This window comes from Corvus cornix, chromosome 8, assembly GCF_000738735.6.
Source record: "Corvus cornix cornix isolate S_Up_H32 chromosome 8, ASM73873v5, whole genome shotgun sequence".
NCBI lineage: Eukaryota > Metazoa > Chordata > Aves > Passeriformes > Corvidae > Corvus > Corvus cornix.
Genome location: NC_046338.1, coordinates 5,504,755 through 5,524,590, shown reverse-complemented (window position 1 = coordinate 5,524,590; position 19,836 = coordinate 5,504,755). Strand labels below are relative to the sequence as shown.

The window sequence follows — 19,836 nt, the reverse complement described above, 5'->3', positions numbered from 1 at the left end:
TATCTCAGTCTGTAACATTTCACACAATTATACCTGGAGCTAATTTATAGCTTCAGTTTGAGCTAGATACTGCTTTGCAGAAAGACATTCAATCCTAATTTGAAATGGAGAGCACACCCTCTACAGGCTTCAAAGAGGAATCATAGTATTACTGGGAAAAAATAGCTAAAAAGTCATACATTTCTATGCAGCATTTGGGAATCAAGATTTGTGTGGTGATTCTAATAGGATCATGTTCAGGAGTGATTTATTTTCAACCCTAAGCTTCTGAACCTTGGGGCAGAAGACAGTGAGAGTCTATGACCCAATTATCTCCTTTCATATACATATATCTATGCAAAGAGAAACTCCTGAATTCTCCAACAAAATGACTTTTAATTCAAAGTCCTGCTTAAACCCCAAGACAGGTTAACACTTAAATACATGTGAAAAGCCTATTCTCATTTGAAAGAGAATTTCTGTGTGCATGGACAGTTAAATGCATGCTGAACAGAGACATTGTTCAGAGCTGCTTTCCTCTCTGCAGCAGCATATACTTGCTGCTGAGGGAGTCACTGTGCAGCACTGGCTAAGAAAACACGATTTTTTTTCTATTTTAAGTGATCATAATATGACATGATGGTCACACTTAAAAGTATGAGGTAGATTCTGCATCAGTAGCATCAAGCACAGAGAGCAATTGCTACAAAGAGGTAATTAATTACAGTTTTTAGAGAGAACTGTGTGAGAAAAATTTTAATTAAATGATAGTAGTACTGTGTAATGATTGAAATGGAAGACTGAACATGAGAGGGGTTTGTTGGCCTGCTGCTTGAGAGCAGGCAAGTCTCATAAAGGCATCAGGTTGTCTCTGCAAACTGTCCACAAAGCTGCTGATTCTCTGGTTCAAATATCAAATGTGTAGCCAAAGCAAGACACAGACAAGAGACAGCTGTGCATCCTTCCCCTATCAGGTGCAGGCACAACTTTCTGCCTGAGCCCTGGGGCTTGGCTGACATGGGGAACTAACTGAGGAACAGCTGGATGGAGCTGGGCCTGGGAAGATGGAGAGGATGTTTATAGGAGGGGGAAGCACTGGAGAGTAAAGATGGTTACTGCTTTATTACGCCTCATAAGGTAATTCTGCTTCCAGGTTGTTCAAGGCTTCATTAATATTAAATTGTCTTTGTTTTGTGATTTGAGATGCTGGGCTGAAAGGTGCTACAGGAGTGCTCAGTTGTGCTCTGACCTGCTGTGTGAATGGGAAATATTCTGAAAGCACAGATCCACATGGAGATTCCAGCACAGCTCTGAATATGCACCTCATGTATGAGCTGTGGCTTTACACAGCTTTTTAAATTGCTGATGATTTCCACTTTCTCCCTCATAGTCCTAATTAGTAGAATTAAGAACAATTAAGACTGCTCGAGAAAGGAAATATCATATGGTTAGTAGCTAGATTAAATATTAGACAAATTTGTAGAGGATTAAAGCATTTTGTTTCTTTATCATTCTTTATCCTGCAGGAATTACAACTACCCACTTAATACTAGATGCTGGAATTCTCCCAATATTTTTTAATATATTATGCACTGTGATCCAGTCTTTGAGACTAGCCTTACCAAAGTTACACAATTTATCCGGTGAAAGGCTGACCTGAATGTGTTTGCCAGAGCCTCGGCTTATTTTTTATTTTAAGCTGGTTTACTTGGATTGAGAAAATCCAGTATTAGCCAAAATTAACTTTTGTTAATTAAAAACATTTAAGAGAGCAATTGGTGGATGAGAACTTTAATGGACTAAAAACAAATAATGAGAAGAAAGAATCAAACTGCTAGAGATGGGAGGTGACTGGGAGGGTTTCTGGGTTCTGTCAGGCCTCTTTCAGAAGCACTTCTTGCTTGAGGGGGATGTTCTGCTACACATTGATATTTCCAGCCATGAGCTGGATGTTTATAAAGCAAGGATCTCCTGGGAGTGGTTCAGAACAAGAGACTGAAGTGAGAGGATTTGACTTTTTAGTATGGAACTGGGATGGGGAGGGCTGGCTGGATCCTCACAGGTGCCTTGGGGCAGGCCCCCTTTGGACCTCCTGCCCACCAAGCCTGAGCCCTGGGGAATGCTATGGAGAGGGAGCTTCAGTCTGGCTCAAAATCCAGACATGTGCGTTTGCCCAAATATACAACAAAATTAATGGCAGGGTGTTGTAGCCTGTCCATCTCTGCCCACCTCTGTTCCAAGCACCCAGATTGCCCCCTGTGGATCTCTACGAGCTTTACTGCAGCTGTGGATGAGATCCAGATGTACCCACATGGATCTGGTGCCAGGATCATAAAGCGAGGCTGTGTCTCTACTCAGAACAGGCCCTGTGTTTATCACTGATGTACACTGAATTAAAGACACTGCCAGCACTTACGAAGCAGTGATTCAAACTGAGCTCATCATTGCTGTCAGCACCTATAAATACTGTTGTGTTTGTTCAGTTAAGAGAGCCAAGCAGATAAAATACTTCTCAAGTTCCAGCATTGCTTTCAGATTGCTTGCAAGACACAGGTCACAAAATAATAGTGCAGGAAACTTAACGTGATCTGAGATTCATTTCTCTAGCACAAGCAATATTGTCTCTAACCTCAGTGGTGCAGTTCAGCATTCCTAGCAGAAATAATTTCACAGAAGAGTAGGGAAATAAATCTACTGCATAACAGTGACTGAGTCTGGTTTAAAACATACATAAATTTATGTCTGAGACAAGGATATAGTTGTAAAACAGAAATTGAGACGTAGGCTTTCTTTGTTACATAAAAAATTAACGCTAAATACTGCCTGCCCTGAGGAATAACATTTCCCAGAGCATCGTCTGCCTCAGGAACTCTGCCAGATAGAGCAGGAGTATTCCGCTGAGGCTAAAATGGTGAATGTACACGAAACTTCAATATCAGCTCGATGAACTTTCTAACAGACCTGAGCTACTGAGCCCCAGCTGGCACAGCGGGCCTGGCCTGCATTTGCTGTGACAGCAGCACCTACACACAGGTGACCTACTAATCACCATCTTTGACTATGGCCTGCTGTGATGCACAGGCTGCTGCATTCTACAAGCAAATTTTGGAGCCCTTCCCTAATTCTGCATGGGATAAGAGGATTCAGATGTATGAGTTAGGAACATGTATGTATATGTAATACAAGACAACTACGGCAACATGTGTTCTGTAATTTGGTAGTCATGGATTTTGAGAAAATCCTAAAGATTTGTATCAAGTGCAGGCAGCACCTGGTGTGAGCAGCAGGTGTGAGGGTGCAGCTTCCCCTTAGACACAGGACAAATTAGCATCTTGCCAAAAGTGGAAGGTCCTCTTCCCTTCCCTATTGTCTCCCAGCAACTGACCTATGAATTAACACAGTTGATTGTTTTTTCTCCCCTAATTTCAGCTGCTATAGGAAGCTGAATTGTGTTAGGAAGCCATTCTGCCCCCAGGATGTGGGAGCCCTCTTGTCTCTTCGGAAGGTGGTTGGCTCTGAGAACCACGGTAGTGACACAAAGAGCAGTGCTGTTAAACTGTGTCGCTGTGATGCTGTTAACTGAACTGTCCAGAGAACATGAGCCTGCAGCTACTGGGACAGCTTGTTTGACATCTCCTGGATAACTTCTGTTAGAAATAACAGGCCAGATTCTGGTTTCAGTAAGGCTACTGAATATCTGAAATACTCATCCTGAGTCCTGACTACAGCATCATTAACTCAAACCATTCAGCTTTTGCAGATCCTCTCAGTCAGAAATGAGGCCAGCGGCTCTAGTGCAGGACAGCCACAGGTACAGCAGATGTTGTTTCCTTGACTCAGAACACCCCTTCTCTCTGGCACACTCTGTGCTCTGCAGCCCCAATCTGGTTTTGCTCTCAGACTTTGATGTTATCAGCACCTAATCCCTGCCACACCAGACAGTCTGGCTGCAGTCTCCCACGCTGTGGAATTAAAGCCACCAGACTGGGGGTTTTGCTACATATGTGTCCTCATAATATTTATTGGCCTATATTTGCACTAGGCATAAAGCAGCTTTGGACACTCTGCTCTCAAATTTGAGCTAGCGTAGCTGAGCTTGCAAGAACATTGTTTTAAGGCTGGGAATTTGACAGGATTCTAATATTTAAGTGTTTGAGACCTTACCCTGTCACTCTATATGGCAAGGGTACAGACAGCAAAAACAGAGCCTGAAAAGCTTGACACGAGAACTGTAAAGTTTCCAAGTTTTTCCAAGAATGAACAGCACCATAGCTCCTATTTACTATAGGCTGAGGTAATTCTCAGTGACATTACCTTAATCTCAAGAATCTGTTCACTTTTTATGTCCTCTGCATGAATTCATCATCAGCTGTGTAGGCTCCTCACTACTGTTACATATGAGCAACAAATCCTGTCCTTAGCCATACATTTGAAATATCTTCCTGCTGGTGTCAGGGGGCTCCAGCAGGGTTTGCACAGCTGAAAGCAAAGGCAAAACTTAACCCAGGAAGACCAAATAAACAACCTATAGCAGGGGCCACGTGAGAAACCATCTTGCACATCAGTAGTCACCTCCAGTGCCTCATCTCATTACTCAGTACCAATCATACTACCTCCTGCTAAAACTACCCAAGAAGGCTTTTGCAGAATTAATGAGGCCCTAAAATCCTCATTATTGTGATAAAAAGTACTTAGGGAATGCAAAAATCACTAATCGGGTCTAAGTTATTTTGTCTTGCTTAACATTTTTCAAAGATCAGAGCAGAACCCATACTGTGGAATCATTTTGTCAAATGTGGACTTTTTATCTGTCCTGAGGGCTGCATGGTGTTTCAGTTCCAGTAAGGGATCTGAACTTTCTTACCCTGCTTCCTCTGAGAGAAAAGGTCCTGACACAGCCCTAACAGGGCTATGGCTTTCTGAGAGTGGAAGCACAAGTAAGTACATCACAGCTTTAAGCATCTTGAAAAGGCTGAATTATATCAAAGGTAACATGACAGGCCCAATGTATTTCCACTGTGGTTCCAGCAAGGCAAGTTATTCCATAAAAAGTATATATTTGTAGAAGATGTCCAGACCAATTGTCAGGAGGATGGACAACATATTCCCCTGCAAGTTCGAAGCTTTCCTAGTGCAGTTTTAATTCCTGCCCCTGTGCACCTCCCCCTCTGTGACTGCCTCCTGACCAGAGAGCAAATTTTGCTATGTAGTCCATCTCCTCGGGGTGGTTTTCATCACAGAATTATCTTTTTTCCATGTTGGATTCCTTTTGTGCCAAATAGGGACCACACATTTAGAGGCTTCAGAGTCCTTTGTAAATACTTAAGGTTAGGGCTCCTGTGAAGATTGAACTCTTAAAAAATAACCAGAAGCGAAGACCTGGTCCCAGTGCAGAACAGTTCTGGTACCAAGTTGGTTTTGTGAGATAAAAGAACACTGGCAATCTGAAATGAGTAAAAATGGTACTTTGCCATAGGGGACAGATAAATATTTCCATCATAGTATGCAGTGGCTTTTGGCAAAAGACACATTAATGTACAGCATAGTTATTTTTAAAAGTTCTTTCATAGTTTAGTGCATCATAATGGATCATTTAGTGCACCCTTAAATATCTTACTGTGTCTACATACAATTCAGGCTTCAGTTGTAAACTTTTAAAGATGTGATTTCTGATTCTGCACAGCCTGGACTTTTTCCAAACTACAATAGCTACTGTTTTTTTCCTGCCCTATTTTCAAGAAACACAATTTCAATAATATAGAATGTAGACCTTAGCTTGAAAAAAGGGAAAGGAAGTGATTTTAAAGAGTGCTCAGGATTCCCATGAAAACATAAATCCTCTACAGTGTTTATATCCTCTTCTAACTCTTAATGGTATAAAAATAAAGCCTCTCTTGGTTAAGCCAAATTGGTTTTCAGGGTACCTGCTATTAAATTGGATGCAATCCTGAATAGTCAGTGGTAAAATGCTCTGATTTCTCCTTCCAGTAAACTTCAGAAATGTACAAATTTATTTGTCATGGGTCAAGGTGTAATTTGATCCTGTCTGCATTCACTGAATAGGTTTATTTGGGGCTTTGAGCTGAGTAAGTTTATGATGCCACGCTGTCTTGCTAGGCCTGAGAAAAACTAACAATGTATATGGACCCTGCACCTGCTGGTGCCCAGATCTGCAGTCAGGCTGATATAAAACAGGAGGGGAAACCCAGTTTGGCTGGGACTTGTTTCCTCATGTGAATGTTTATGGTGTTTGCTTGTTTGTTTTATCTCATAAGCCAAATTTCATTTCCCTTGGTGACAAATGCAGGTGGCATGATTTCAGTCGCAGCAGAATTTCCCCTTCTAAATCAAAGGTAACAGATGTAGTGGAAATATTAACTGCTAATGTCAAAAGTGTGGTCCTGGCTCACAAAACTAGTTTTGCAAATGTTTGTCCCCAAATTATAGGCATTTGCTATTCTCCTAGTCAGGTGCTTAGGCTACAAAATTAAACAAACCTAGTATTTTAAACTGAACACTACTCCTGTAAATATGTCCCTTCTGTCCTTTTGAATAAAGCACTCAAAATTTGAATTACTTAAAAAAAATGGTATCTTGCCTTTCTTAATTTCTTAACTCATAATAGGCTACTAAAATGTCAGTCTTATTTTTGGGGACAAAGTATTAAGTTAATTTCAGTAATTCCCACAGGAAGAAGGCGGCGAAGGTGTTCATTGATTCACTGCTCTTGCTGTTAAGGTATTCCAAAGCCACTTTCCTAGAACAAGAACCCTACCAGGTCTTGTATGAGCTGGGAATATGTTTCTGGCCCCACAGAATTTTCTGAACAACCCCCAATGAGGTAATTTCTTTTCCATGTGTTTTGGTTCTCTAGCTGTAAGAAAGAAAAATGATCCTTGCCTACCTCACAGAAGTATTGCACATCATGAGAATGAATCCATAAAAACTCATAAAGCACCAGGTGCTTAAAGACAACATTATCCTTAGCCTGAGGATTATATAGAGCTTTAAATGGAAGAAAATATACTTTCATAGGCCTTGCAGTGCTTGCAGCAGAAACCTTGAGTAAAATGAGGGCATCTTTGTACATTTCTCTCAATGCAGCAATAAAGTGGTGGCTAAAGAGAGAAGCATCTTCAGAACAGCATCTCCTGCACAGCTTCAGACTCACAGCTGCCTCCTGAACTTGTCCTTAGTTCAGATCCAATAGAGAGGGGTAGGTTATGCAAAGGGAGGTTCCTGCACAGGAACCACCTGGTTAAATGGGCATCTTCCACAGGCAGCAGAACATTCTTGTCCCCAATCTCCTGGGGTTCTCTTTAGAAAGGAATTAATTCTTTCAAGTACTGCTGTTTAGAGTGGCAAAAAAAAAAAAAAAAAGGTTTGAACTGTGGATGCAATTTTTGAGGCATGAAATTCAGAATGTTGATGAGATTATGGATTTCCTGGCTGATGTGAGGTTTAGAGCCATTTCAGAATTATGCCGCACAGTGTCACTATTATCTTCTCATCAAGTCATTCCTGTTTGGGGTTTTTTGGTTGGTTGGTTGGTTTTTTCTACATAACAGACAAATATACAGGGGAAACACCATCTAAGAAATAATGCAAAATAATAATAATGGAGTTATTGATTAGCATTGCAAGTGTTTAGAATAACGACAAGGGTCTGCAACAGTTTTTGGTTTCATTTCTTGCTGATCCAGTATGTTCTTTAATTTCTAATTAACACCACTTCTAAAAGCAAAAACCTCACACAAAAATTCAAGACATTCAATTTCTAGCAACATCCTTCCTGTCAAAGATTCTAGACTTGACAATGTCATATATAACATCACAAGAAATAATAATGTTTTTCATCATTTCAAAGTGGCTTCAAATCTGGAATCAATGAGGCTGAATACATGTATCACCATGCCAAAATTTATGCTTTCAAAATAAACCTGACAATAATGTCACATATATCATCTCTCCACTTGTACATTTAGCATTCTTCATTTGCAGAATACCAGATGTTTCCTGTGTAAACTTCTGGGCACATATGCAATTGATAAATGGAGAGGAAATTAATGAATTGAGAAGATAAGCCAATCTGGGCCGTAAAAGATGGTCTCCAGCTGTGAATGGAAGTGATTTATCATTGAGCTAAAGGATCAGCTTTGCTAGCTCAAACCAGCGGGTACATCATTACATTTAATCCAGACTTCCACACAGATATTTAAGAGTCTTGCAACTGACTGCAGCAGAGCCAGAATTTCACCCATAGTGTTTGCCTAGGCTGAAAGCCCATTCCCCACAGTTTTGTTGTTATTATTTATTTATTTATTTAGTAAGTGCAGTTATTTCTGTAGCAGAGGAATAAAAACCATCAATTTGTGCTCTTGGGGTAGAAAGATTGCAGCTGTGCATGCTGCTTAGCACAGCAAAAGAAGACTGAGCTTTATTCTCTCTTTTTAACCTTTGGCAATGACAGGGGCTTGTTGATCTTGTCATTGTTGACACCTGCCCAAACCAGTGAAGAATGTAAGGTTTTGCAGACTAGAAGCACATGGCTGTTTGGAAACTTGAATACCTGAAATGTGCACACAAGCTATTATGACTTGCTCTGGTAAATATTTGTGGAAAGTGAAATTATAGAAGATACTTGCAGATGTTTAGTTCAGGACATGTTTTTTTACCTGCAGTGAGGCTTAGTGGAATAAAGTGTTCCCAAACCTTACCATGACACCCCTGGTGTACAGGGAGTAGCCAGACAGAGGTGAAGAGATGAGATTGTAACTCAGATCTTGGCTTCCAGTCACACATTCTGTCATTTTATGCAAACACAATAGTACAGAACTGAATTTCGATTTTAAACCCCAATTTACTTTCCATCTGACTCATCTCCATGACAAGCTTACTCTGAGCCTCTAAAGGCACCTAGGCTTCTGTAAGAAAAGGGATGGGAACCTGTAGCGAGGGAGACCCTTCCCAGACAGAGCTGTAAGGTCAGTTTGGGTGTAACACTGCATCCCATGTCCCACTGTGCCTTTACTTGTCTAAGACTGAGGCCTTAGAAGCAGCTCAGCATGCTAGAAATGAAACCCTGCCACTATGAAGACAATCATTAAGGTCATATTTTTCTTAGATTCTCTTTTACTTCTTATTCTCTTTACTTCTTACTCTGTCATACTGAGGGATTCAAAGCTCCTGTAATTCACTCTTGGTGTAGGAATTACAGTCCTTTGTGCAGCAGGAACAGAATAATGTGACTTGACCTGATGTCACAAATGGATATGGGAATTCCACTGCACATCCATACATCATGGCAAAGTCACTGGGGAGATACAGATGAGTATCTTCCCAATGCACATGAAGACAGTGGTTTTGTGAAAAGCTACAAAAGAGAGTGTTCTCTGCTGCTGCTCCATGACTAAAATAATTTGGCCCATTCTCACAAACACATTGATGAAATACAAGTGACCTGGCTAAACACAACGTGGAGGAGAAAAAAAAGATTTTTTGTAAGCTTCTCCTCCCAGTTCCTTCTGATTTCAAGTCCAAATAAGTCTAATTGAAGTACTTTGTGTGCTGACATGCTGTCAGGGTCAGGAATTTGGGTTTTTGAAAGACAAACTGTGCAATGTTTTTGATTTCAGTAAGTTGAACTCCAAAGAGAATTCTTTGTGGTACAGATACACATTTGGCCTGAAAGCCCTTGCCTGGTGTAGTATGAGATCAGCAACTTGAGGAACTACCAAACAAAGGCAAAACTTGGTCTTTCTGCTTGAGCAAAATAAATCCGAGGCACAGAATAAGTTCAGTCAAGAAACTAATCCCACTAGCACCTGAAATGCTGGGACAGAGAGGGATTTCAGGCAAGGCTATCAAATTCCAGCAGTGCCCTAATGCTGCTCTAAAAGAACAGCTGTGTCTTTTGCCAAACAAAGTAAAACAAATACGGAAAAGCCATAAAGCAGAATAAAAAATACACAATATTGGTCTTTCTAACCATGTCCTTTATCTGCAAATTGGTATGAACAGTACTAACAGCACTTTTAAGAATTATTTTCTGAAGAATGTGTATTTCATCCCTTTATTAAAGGTTTTGCCTATTGCAACCATATACCCTTATTTAAATTAACATCACATTTTAATACTCCTTTGACCTTAATAATGGATTTGATGGTGAGGTCCACAGGCTACATGGAATTCTGTGGGATATAAAAGACCTGCTCCATTGTTGTTAGTTGGTGGCCATTCATTTAAATTTTACTAGAAACTGTCAGTATAAACATCCGATAACTTGAAAATCATCTTCTGAAATCTACTTTTTTCTCAATTTAAACACAACATATATCCTTAGATTCAGAACTTAGGCTCAGGCCACAGTTCCTCACACAGTTCTGTACAAAATGCTGCATTCAGAAAGCAGAAAGAGTGAATGTCATTACCGGATTAAGTCCAGCAGTGCATCTGCAGAGCTCATGATGGGCTTTCCACCCTCCTCAGTGCTCTCCTTCTGTGCTGCTCCACCAGGGTGGATAATGGAGACCATAATTATTCCCACAATCACAGCTACAAACGTTGTCCACAGGTAGTAAGTGACAGTTATGATTCCCAAGCGACTGGAAGTCTTGGCATCCAGGGCTGCAAGCCCAGACATCAAGCTGGGGGAAGAAAACACAACACAAATTTTATCTTTTGCATTATGTTAAGGCAGCTGTAGGCCTAATTTCTGAATTACTCCAGTCTGCCTGCTTCTCTTACAGCTCGTTCTACATGTCAGTGTTTTTATAAGCTTGCCAGTAACACTAAAGCTATAGTCTCTGTGTCTGAAGAGGTGTTTTCCAATTGCCAGGTCAAATCCTGGTTACTGGAAGGAACTTGCAAGCTCAGGCTGCACATGTGGGGACTGAATCCTACTGAGTCTTCCCTGAAATTCCAGTGACAGTTTAACACAAGTTACACATGTGATGGCTCAGTTCACAGGAGCAGTGGCAATAGTTATTAAAACTCTGTGTATGAAACTCTACACATAATTTACAGAATAGTAGAATAATTCAGGTTTGAATGGGCCTCTGAAGAAAATCTAATCAACCCCCTCACCCCTTCTCATGTGAAATAGGGACACAATTTTGAAATTAAAAACATTAAGGGGCAATTTTGTCATATATTCCTTTCTTTACCTAAAAGAGTAACTTTTTTTCTTTTCTAAATCAATTTAAAGCACAATTTATTTTTGCTTTACCAGGGGGCACATTGGGAGCAGACTGTAATTCAGTGTGCTTCCAGTCTCAGTGAAAACAGTGGATGGGATGCAGAGGAAACACCTCCATGGGAAGTGTGGCTGCCCAGCTGGGAGCAAAGAACATGCTGTGATCACTTCAGCCTTTTCATAGAATCAGAGAATAATGGAGTAATACAATCATAGAATATGCTGAGTTGGAAGGGACCCATCAGGATCTTTCCTCTTCAGCTCCCTGTCCAGCACTGCCAGAGCATGAGCAGTGTCCATCCTCTTGCTTGTACAGTTTCCCAGTGCCAAGCCATACAACTCTCTACCATGAGATCTAGCTCCCACTGACCCTCTTTTACAGCCAAATAAGACAGGGCACTCTTTGGCTCCTGAAGTTGCTTCAGGCTGCTCTGACATAGACCCTGATGCAGTTTCCAAGCAACCCGAGTCTGATATTTGGCTTTCCCCTGACAGCAGTGTTGTTCAGGACTTTAAACTGAGATTTAACTTTGGATAATTCTCTGTGAACTCTCCAAAGCATGCATCTCAGGAAAAGTACCTGTTAAAATACCACATTTACTATTTGGTGTGTCCAGCTTTCTCATCAAAACAGACCTGTTTATCAGGCCTGTTCTCATAAACATTTTCGAAGCTGCACCTCCTTGAAAGAGATATCCTTAACCTCACTCTGCTGAGAGAGGTTGTCTAGAGCCAATGCTAAAGTGCAGCTTAACCTTTATAGTAGATTTAATGAAATCAAATGGGTGGATTTAGTGTTCAGGTTCCTGCTATCCACTAGATTAATTAAGAAAATGTATTGCTTTTCTGCATTGCCAATCTCTCATCTAGCAGGGTTTTGTTAACACTATAGGAGCAAGGCTGTACTGGAGTTTGGATAATTTAGAAAATGAGCATCTGAGTAACTCACTCATATAACCATTGTTCTTTGCTGTTATTTATCATTGGATTTGATAAAAATCCCACCTTTCTGTGTGTCTGCAAAGCACTGTGTACAAACACAGCACTGCATATTGAAAATACAGTAGCAGGAATGCTACTTTGTTTCTTGACATTTCCCTTGGATGAGTCCATGCAGAAGAGTAGATATTCTAAAACATATTTTTTATAAAACAGTTAAGATAAATACTTTTATCTCAAATTAATGTGACAGTTTTCTGTTAAAAAACCCCTATGTTGCTATTAGATTTCTAGGAGTGAACTCTTCTCTCGGGCTGAGGTTCCACAGGGCACTGAGCCAGTTTGACAGCTCATTGCTGCAGAGAGTGGATACCTGTATTGTACTAGACTACAGCACTGTTCCACCCCCACATTCCCAAGGGGGAAGAAAAAAAAGAAAGAAAAATTAAAATCAGGTTGATTTTTAACTAGCTGGACGTTTTTCATGGTAACAATTTTCAGGGTTTTTTATATATGCACGGCAATGATACCAGTGGTGTGAAGGCCTGACTGTTGAGCAGCAGAGCTGTAACCTGTAGGCAGAGCAATTCCTTGGAGAGGGCACTGCAAAGGAGATGGATAAGGCACTACCAAGGAGACAGAGAGTTCACTTCCCTTCCCTCCCTGGTATTGCCCTGGAGCCACTGTCAGCGTGGTGAAGCCACACTGTTCCTGTTGTCCTTGATGCCTCTGTGCCGTGTTTGTTCTACAGAACAACAGAGGGATGAGGACTTGTCTTGACCACTCACCTGAGAAGTATTTCCCGAAGTACTTAGGGAGAAAAATCCTAATTAAATATGTCCAGTGGTTCAAGTGACTTTAGGGTTGTTACCTCAGCCTCAAGATGCAGGGCCTTAGGATTTGGGAGGATGTTGTTCACCTGGAATCTAATCTCACCTTGGCTCATAGGTGACAAATCCTGAGGGGGCTAATAATGAGATTTCTATGTCTTGGGGATATTCATTAACTAAAGATCATCATCTGTAATGAGATTATCCTGTCACCAGATAAAGTCATGCTCAGTTCATGCTGTGATAAGAAAGTCCTCAAAAGTAATTAATTATGAAGGTGCAGTGGGGTAACTGTGATGTGACAGAAGCATGAACAGAGGTCTGGGCTCAGATAAAGCCCTATATTCTCCATGGCCTGCAGTGCTCAGTTTTAGGAAGGGACCACTGGAACCAGTTCTCCAAAGACTGGGGAGTTTCGTTGGTCATGTCATTTTAGGCAATAGCTCAGAATCATTTCAGAAAGAAATGCCTGCAACTAGAACGAGACAGTAATCACTCATTCACTATTTTTTGTTTCACTGCATATGTTTGATGTCAGAAGGAACAGGACAAAAGACACAAAGATTAATAGACATATTGGTTATCACAGTTATTGTGCAAAGCAAGTAATACACAATATATCACAGGAGCTTTTTACTGTTGATCTCTAGAGTTCTAACATTCACACAATGTAGCCAAAGGATGACAAGAAAAAGTACTCTTCTTACTTCCTAGGGAGCAGGAAGGCCAGGAGGAATAAGCTTCCAGCTAATTTAAACTAAGATCACTGTGTTATGCTCAGGGCTTCCCTTTAAGTCTAATTTTCATCAGACATTCTTGGCTACATAAAAACTTCCTTAAGAGTTTCCCAAGATTCTTCTAAGCCAGAACAAAGCTATTCCCATGGCTTCCACTACTAGACTCTCATGAAACACACTGGAATGGAAAACAGTGTACCTTTAATTCTTGTCAAACCTCAGAATCTGGTTGGCCTTGAAATAAGAGGGTAGATATTTGATTCATAGATTAAAATCATTTGAGATACTGTGCAGCTAAGTAGCTCCCACACATATGATTCATGTGTAGTTTCCATAACATGTTTTAATGATTGCCAAATGGATAAAACAGGATTAAGACAATAAAATACAATCTGCAGCTTTTCTAAATAACTACTGTGCATCTCACTCCTTTAATCAGTCTGGGAAAAAAAATCCCTCAAATTGTAATTTAATGTTCAGAGACCATTTCTTAGCTTGTATAGAAAAAGACCTGTCAAGCCTAAAGGGAAGGGGAAGACATCTTCAATTTTAGGAATTATATGTGACTAATTAAAAAGGTAAAGTCAGTTTCTACATTGTTTAAAGTATTTGTAATTGTACAAACCAAAGAATCGAGTACTAAGTTTCATGTCTGCTTTGAAGGAAATCTGTGTAAAACCCCCAAAACTAATACAGAATTTTTGATGTAAAGAAGGGAATTCTTTCCAATATCTTGGAAATCTAATTATGCCCATGCAAACAAATAGCTAAACCCTTTTGAGTACCTCTAGGCTTGTTCTGGCTGTCTCAGATAAACATCAGGTATTTTAGTTACAAATAAAAATAGAACTTTCTATCTTCTCTGCAGTTGTCTAGGTTTTTCTGTTGCTTTCTGGTAAAAGCACACTTTTTTGTCCTGTCTCAAGATCAAGCCCTATATCCCCAGAAAGGGAAAATACAAGAAGCTGCTGCTAAGACCCCATTCTGCATGTTTATTTTGTCTTCCTCTCCACCAGAAGCCATCTGGATGTTGCTTTGAAATAGATGGATATGGATAAAGTTATCAGAAGGGATTAGTGTGATTAGAAAGACATTAATCCTGTCAAGAAGTAATGGTCAAGTATTAACCACAAACAGTTGTTCCTAGAATGATGTTTGTTTTCATTCATCCTGTTCTCTCCCTCCCATTCTCATTTCGTAATTGCATGCCATGGAAAAGACCTTCCTAAGCAAGTTCTCCCAGTGAGGCTGGGAAGTGCCTCTAACAGCTACATTAGAGATGATTATATTACAGCTGAGCATCATGAAAGGGAAGTGCTGGCTTCACTAATGATGTTTGATCATGCAGGCAGGCTGTCGTTCACCTTTTTGTCAAGGTCAGTGCCTTCAAGTCTCAACATGATAATAATGTACATTTCCATAGCACAGGCCATTTAATCATCTCAAAATGCTTTACCAGTGGAACCTCCTCCCATGCAGGAAGGCAGTATCTCCATTTTATAGACAAGGAAACAGAGAAATTAAGGCACTTTTAAATAAAGGCAAACCACTTACAGTGAAAAAAAAAAATATCTGCCTAAGAGATCTCTGTACTGCAGTGAACCATCACACTTCTCATCTGTGCCCAGCTATCTGTGCTTTCAGAAGAGTCTGCTTCTCTTCCATGGAGGCACCATTTTCAGAGTAACGTTTGCAACAGAGAAAATAAAACTCTCTACAGTAATGAAAGAAAGAAAGTAATGAAACTTTCTCTGGCTCTTTTTATAGTTTAATGCTCGATTTGTTCTTAGTCTCTAGTGTAGTTCAAATTATTTCCGCACTGAGAAAGTGGGATGAGAATGACTTTTTCTTTTCAGGATATCCTTTTGCTTTCTTCTAATATGAAAAACACCTACAGAGCAAGACACTGCCATGGCTGCAGCAGAGAAAGGACAGTGGTAGTGCTGGGAAGATCACAGCCCAGCCCTGTCTCTGCTTCACCATAGCACATGGTCTGCCCTTCCTGACAGAGATTGTTACAGTAGTTTTGCAGACTGCTGGTGTACTTCAGGCTTTTGCTGATCTGAACACAACTAAGGGGCCGTCTTGGTCACTGTGGTCAGTGGAATGATCCCCAATGTCATGTATTATTAAAAATTTCATAGTATCCCAGCCTGATTTTCAAATGAGTTGAGACATCTAGAATCTTCGTGAAGGTCCAGGGGGCTACTAAGGTTCATCTCCTGTGCAAATCAAGTAATAGAAAACAGCTTTTTTAAAGTTTAGATATCTTAATAAAAATGAAATCGTGCCTAAGCTCAAAAAAGCCCAAATGCAGAAAGTGGTAGCTGTACTACAAAGAGGACTGCTGCAGCAGTTTCTGTATGGTTGGATTACCAGCTGTAAATAGCACTTGAAATGTGAATTCACTTTTCAGAGCCTCAGTATGTAGCTATTTTACTAAACACAGTGGAAGCCCAAAGGTGTCAGGCATGATGGAAAATCTGGCTCTTGATCTTCAAGCAACAAAAACATGTTAGAAGATCTTGCTGTGTGCAATGCACTGTTTGCAGTGATTGTGTTTAATTCCACAGCTAAGGTGCTAGGAAAGAAACCAATCTACATTTCTAATACATCATAACATGCATAATTTTGAGATTTTGTTTCTTAAATTGCTTTATAAAATAGTAAGATTTTTATTTTTTACCCAAAATGTTGATACCTCCTTTATCATCCAACACTTGTGACTCTTAATGACAAATTAACATACACAGCAAAAATCCTGCCAGGAATTCACACAATGCATTTAATTTTCTCTTTCTTGTGCAGTAGGAAATCTGCTTTTATGGACTAATGTAAACAAGGCAGGACTTTGTACAGCACACTGTGAAGGCTGATGTCCAGTGGCTGCTCTGTCACCTGCGTATGTGAGGTTACTGTGATAACATGAGTGCTGGAAGGGAAGAACAGCAACCTTTGGTCACTGACTGATAAAGGAGATTGCAGTGTAGCTCATGCAGAATTCAGGCTGGCTTGTTGACTTCAGCTGTTGTGATATAAAAAAAGAGTTTCCTAAATTCAAAGGTCAGAATGCAAACAAACCCAAATTATCTATTAAATATGGATGTGCAGCTTCACGTAGTGGAAGGAGCCAAGAACCCTATTAATACTTGGTTTTTTCTTTTCTGTCAGTTCTTTCAAGCATTTTTAGATTAAGGAAAAAGCAAAAGGATTTGAAACACAAATTTGGATTATAAACAAATGTCAGATTTATTCAACTGGTTTTTGTCTAAGGAAACAGAGGGAATCCAGCCAGCCCCTCAAGCTCCACGTCATTCCCATTCCTTTGTGAGACACTAAGTATTTTAGAGCTCTCAGAGGACTACAGAAAAATTCTATCAGGTTGCAAACCGTTCATACCCCATTTGTAATCTCTTCAGTGCTTTCTACACCCATTCACTCTGTGGCCACAGATTCCTCTTGCACATCACTAGATCCCTACTGACACTCACTAAATTATTGGTACTGAGTTGGTCCAGTTTTGTCATTATGATGTGTAATTGCAACATGTCATTTTTCACTGAAACAGTCTGGACCTCTGGGTTGCACAAACAAAACAAAACACTAGAAAACAGTATTGGATCTGACCATTAGACTTACTGTTCCTAAACACAGCTAAGAACTTTGATAATGTTCCAGATGATAATGTGGAGAAACTTCTGAATATGTCTGAGACATGGAGGAGGGATAAAAATTTTCCTCTACAAGCTGAAGCATCTCAAATGAGGACTTTTTGGGGTAATCCGACACCAGTTCTGCAATATAATAGCAATAAGGAGAACTGAAAATAGTATAATGGTGTCAAGTGAGATTGCTTTCTGACTGGTTCTTCTTACCCTTGGGTAATCCTTCTCTTTCAGTTTCATCCAAGTAGTTTTGCTTTTCACTCTGAAAATAAATATATTTATTCCCTCTAGTCATCTCCTTAAAACTCACTTCTCTACACTTTCTCCACAATACAGACTTGAGATGATATATCCTAGGAAAGGGCTAACAGCTTGTTCTCACTGGGGTGAAATGTACTTTTATTATTATTTACATTACAGTGATACACATTACAGGTAGTGCAGAAATGGGGCTCTATACACACTTTATGTTATCATTCAGGTACCCCACAGATTTCCCCATACTAACCCAGCAGAAGGTTTACCCTCCTCTGTTGGGGAAGACCTGTTCCTCAGGCCGATATTTTTCCATCACAGGTGAAACAGAGGGGAAAGGCCAGAGTCCAATAATGTGAAGAAAAAAAGCCCTGTGTTTCCAAAGCAATTTCATTCTATGGGAAGATACATCTGCCTTGGTACTTTATGAAACATTTTTCTGAGCACGCTCTTCAGAGACCCAGAGGCAGCATTTTGCAGCTGCTCAGCACATCACTAGATAATACAGTACATAAATTTGATTGCAGTGGATTACAGAACCATAGAATTGTTTCGGTTGAAAAAGACCTCTAAGGTCATCAAGCCCAACTGTTCCTTATTGCGGCTGGGTTGGGGACTGTGGCTCAGACCCAGGAAGCCGGGACCGACCCCGAGAGGGTGTCCCGCAAGGGAGTCTTCCAGAGGTCTACGGCGTTCCCTCAGCTGCCGGGGTGCCTTCGCAGAAAGGTGCCTGTCTCAGCAGGCTGTCAGCTCTCTAGGCATTTCAGCGAGAGTGATTTTCAGCTCTTGTTCTGTGAGGCAAACCCCAGGCTGGACCGGGAGGAGAGAGACGAGAGGCTCGTTTAGCAGCTCCGCGTGAGGCAGCTTTATTAGTCCGTACCCCGCGAAGGGGAGGCTAGGGATGAGCTCTCCAAACTCAAAGGGGGAGAAGGGTAGATCTTATAGGGATACAAGGGTGGGTGTGAGAGAGTGGAAGCCAATGGGTTGCAAAGAATCTACACAGAGTCTCCCAGAGGATCATGGTTCTTGTTTTCTCTCACCCTCACCAGGAAGTGCTGCCTTTTCCAAGGGGATCTTGCTGGGGGGTTATGCAATCTCCTTATCTCAGCAGGCCTCTCTCCAGGGCAGGGGCTGGGCATGCCCCACAGTTCCTTGCCCCGGCACTGCCAAGTCCCACTAAACCATGTCCCCAAGTGCCACATCTACTTGTCTTTCAAATACAAACCAGTCTGGCAGCAGCACAAGGGTAAGAACAGAGTGGATGGTATTTAGGTGAATGGTTTAATTCATACATAGCAGAAAAGGCCAAGCCAAAACTGACCAGAACCTTATGTTATCCACCCTTTCCCATTTAGTCTTCAGGTAAATTATGTGTCAAGACAACATGGAAAATACCTCTTGGTACCAGGGATGTATTAGAAGAAACAGTACTGCACAAATTCTCATTCACATAAAACCAGCATTATTGAGCTAATTAATTTTGGCTGCCCTCTTTATTTAAATATAATCATAAATAGAAAAAAAAATTTCATAGCCTTTTAGACATCTGTTTTCCTTCCGAATGGATATTATACTGATCAGACAGTGGTTTATAATCATGATAAAAGGTTTAGATTGCCAATTGCAGTACAGGTCTTGGAGATTTTGGGTCAAACTTTTCATCTCTAACAAGTGGTGAGCTTAAGTAGTAAAACACTCAAACAATCTCCAGTGTGTGGTTTATTGCCAGCTTCATCTACAGCTGAGAGCAAACAAAGAGTGCCCAACACAACCTACCCAGGCCAATGGTCTGTCCCACAGCCTTGTTTTAACTCCCAGAGAATAAATATGCTGTTGCTGCGAGGTACTCTGGGGATGTGTGCACAGCCACTGAAGCCATGCATGGCTGTGCCCTTGCTCTGAGCTGCCAGGGCAGGGATGGGAGCCCTGCAGCCACATACGTCCTTCGCAGGAACTTGGGTGCAAAGCTGCGCTAATGCGGTTGTGCTGCTTCCAGCACCAGCCAGCCCGATCTGACACCAGCCAGAACCAGCCAGCACCATCTGACACCAGCCAGCACCATCTGACACCAGCCAGCACCAGCCAGCACCATCTGACACCAGCCAGCCCGATCTGACACCAGCCAGCACCAACCAGCACCATCTGACACCAGCCAGCACCATCCGACACCAACCGGCACCATCCAGCGCCATCCGACAGCAGCCGGCACCATCCAACACCAGCCAGCCCGATCCGAC

The 19,836-nt window shown here is 41.1% G+C and overlaps 1 protein-coding gene across 3 annotated transcripts in view; it reads right to left on the bottom strand.

Annotated features, from left to right (window-relative positions):
- SLC1A7 (solute carrier family 1 member 7) overlaps nt 1-19,836 on the bottom strand; it is a 51,633-nt gene that overhangs the window by 24,076 nt on the left and 7,721 nt on the right. For all 3 annotated transcript variants that reach the window (XM_019291845.2, XM_019291844.3, XM_010408817.4), the window contains exon 3: nt 10,410-10,625. In XM_019291845.2, coding sequence (XP_019147390.1) covers nt 10,410-10,625 — 216 coding nt within the window. The remainder of the gene's footprint in view (nt 1-10,409; nt 10,626-19,836) is intronic.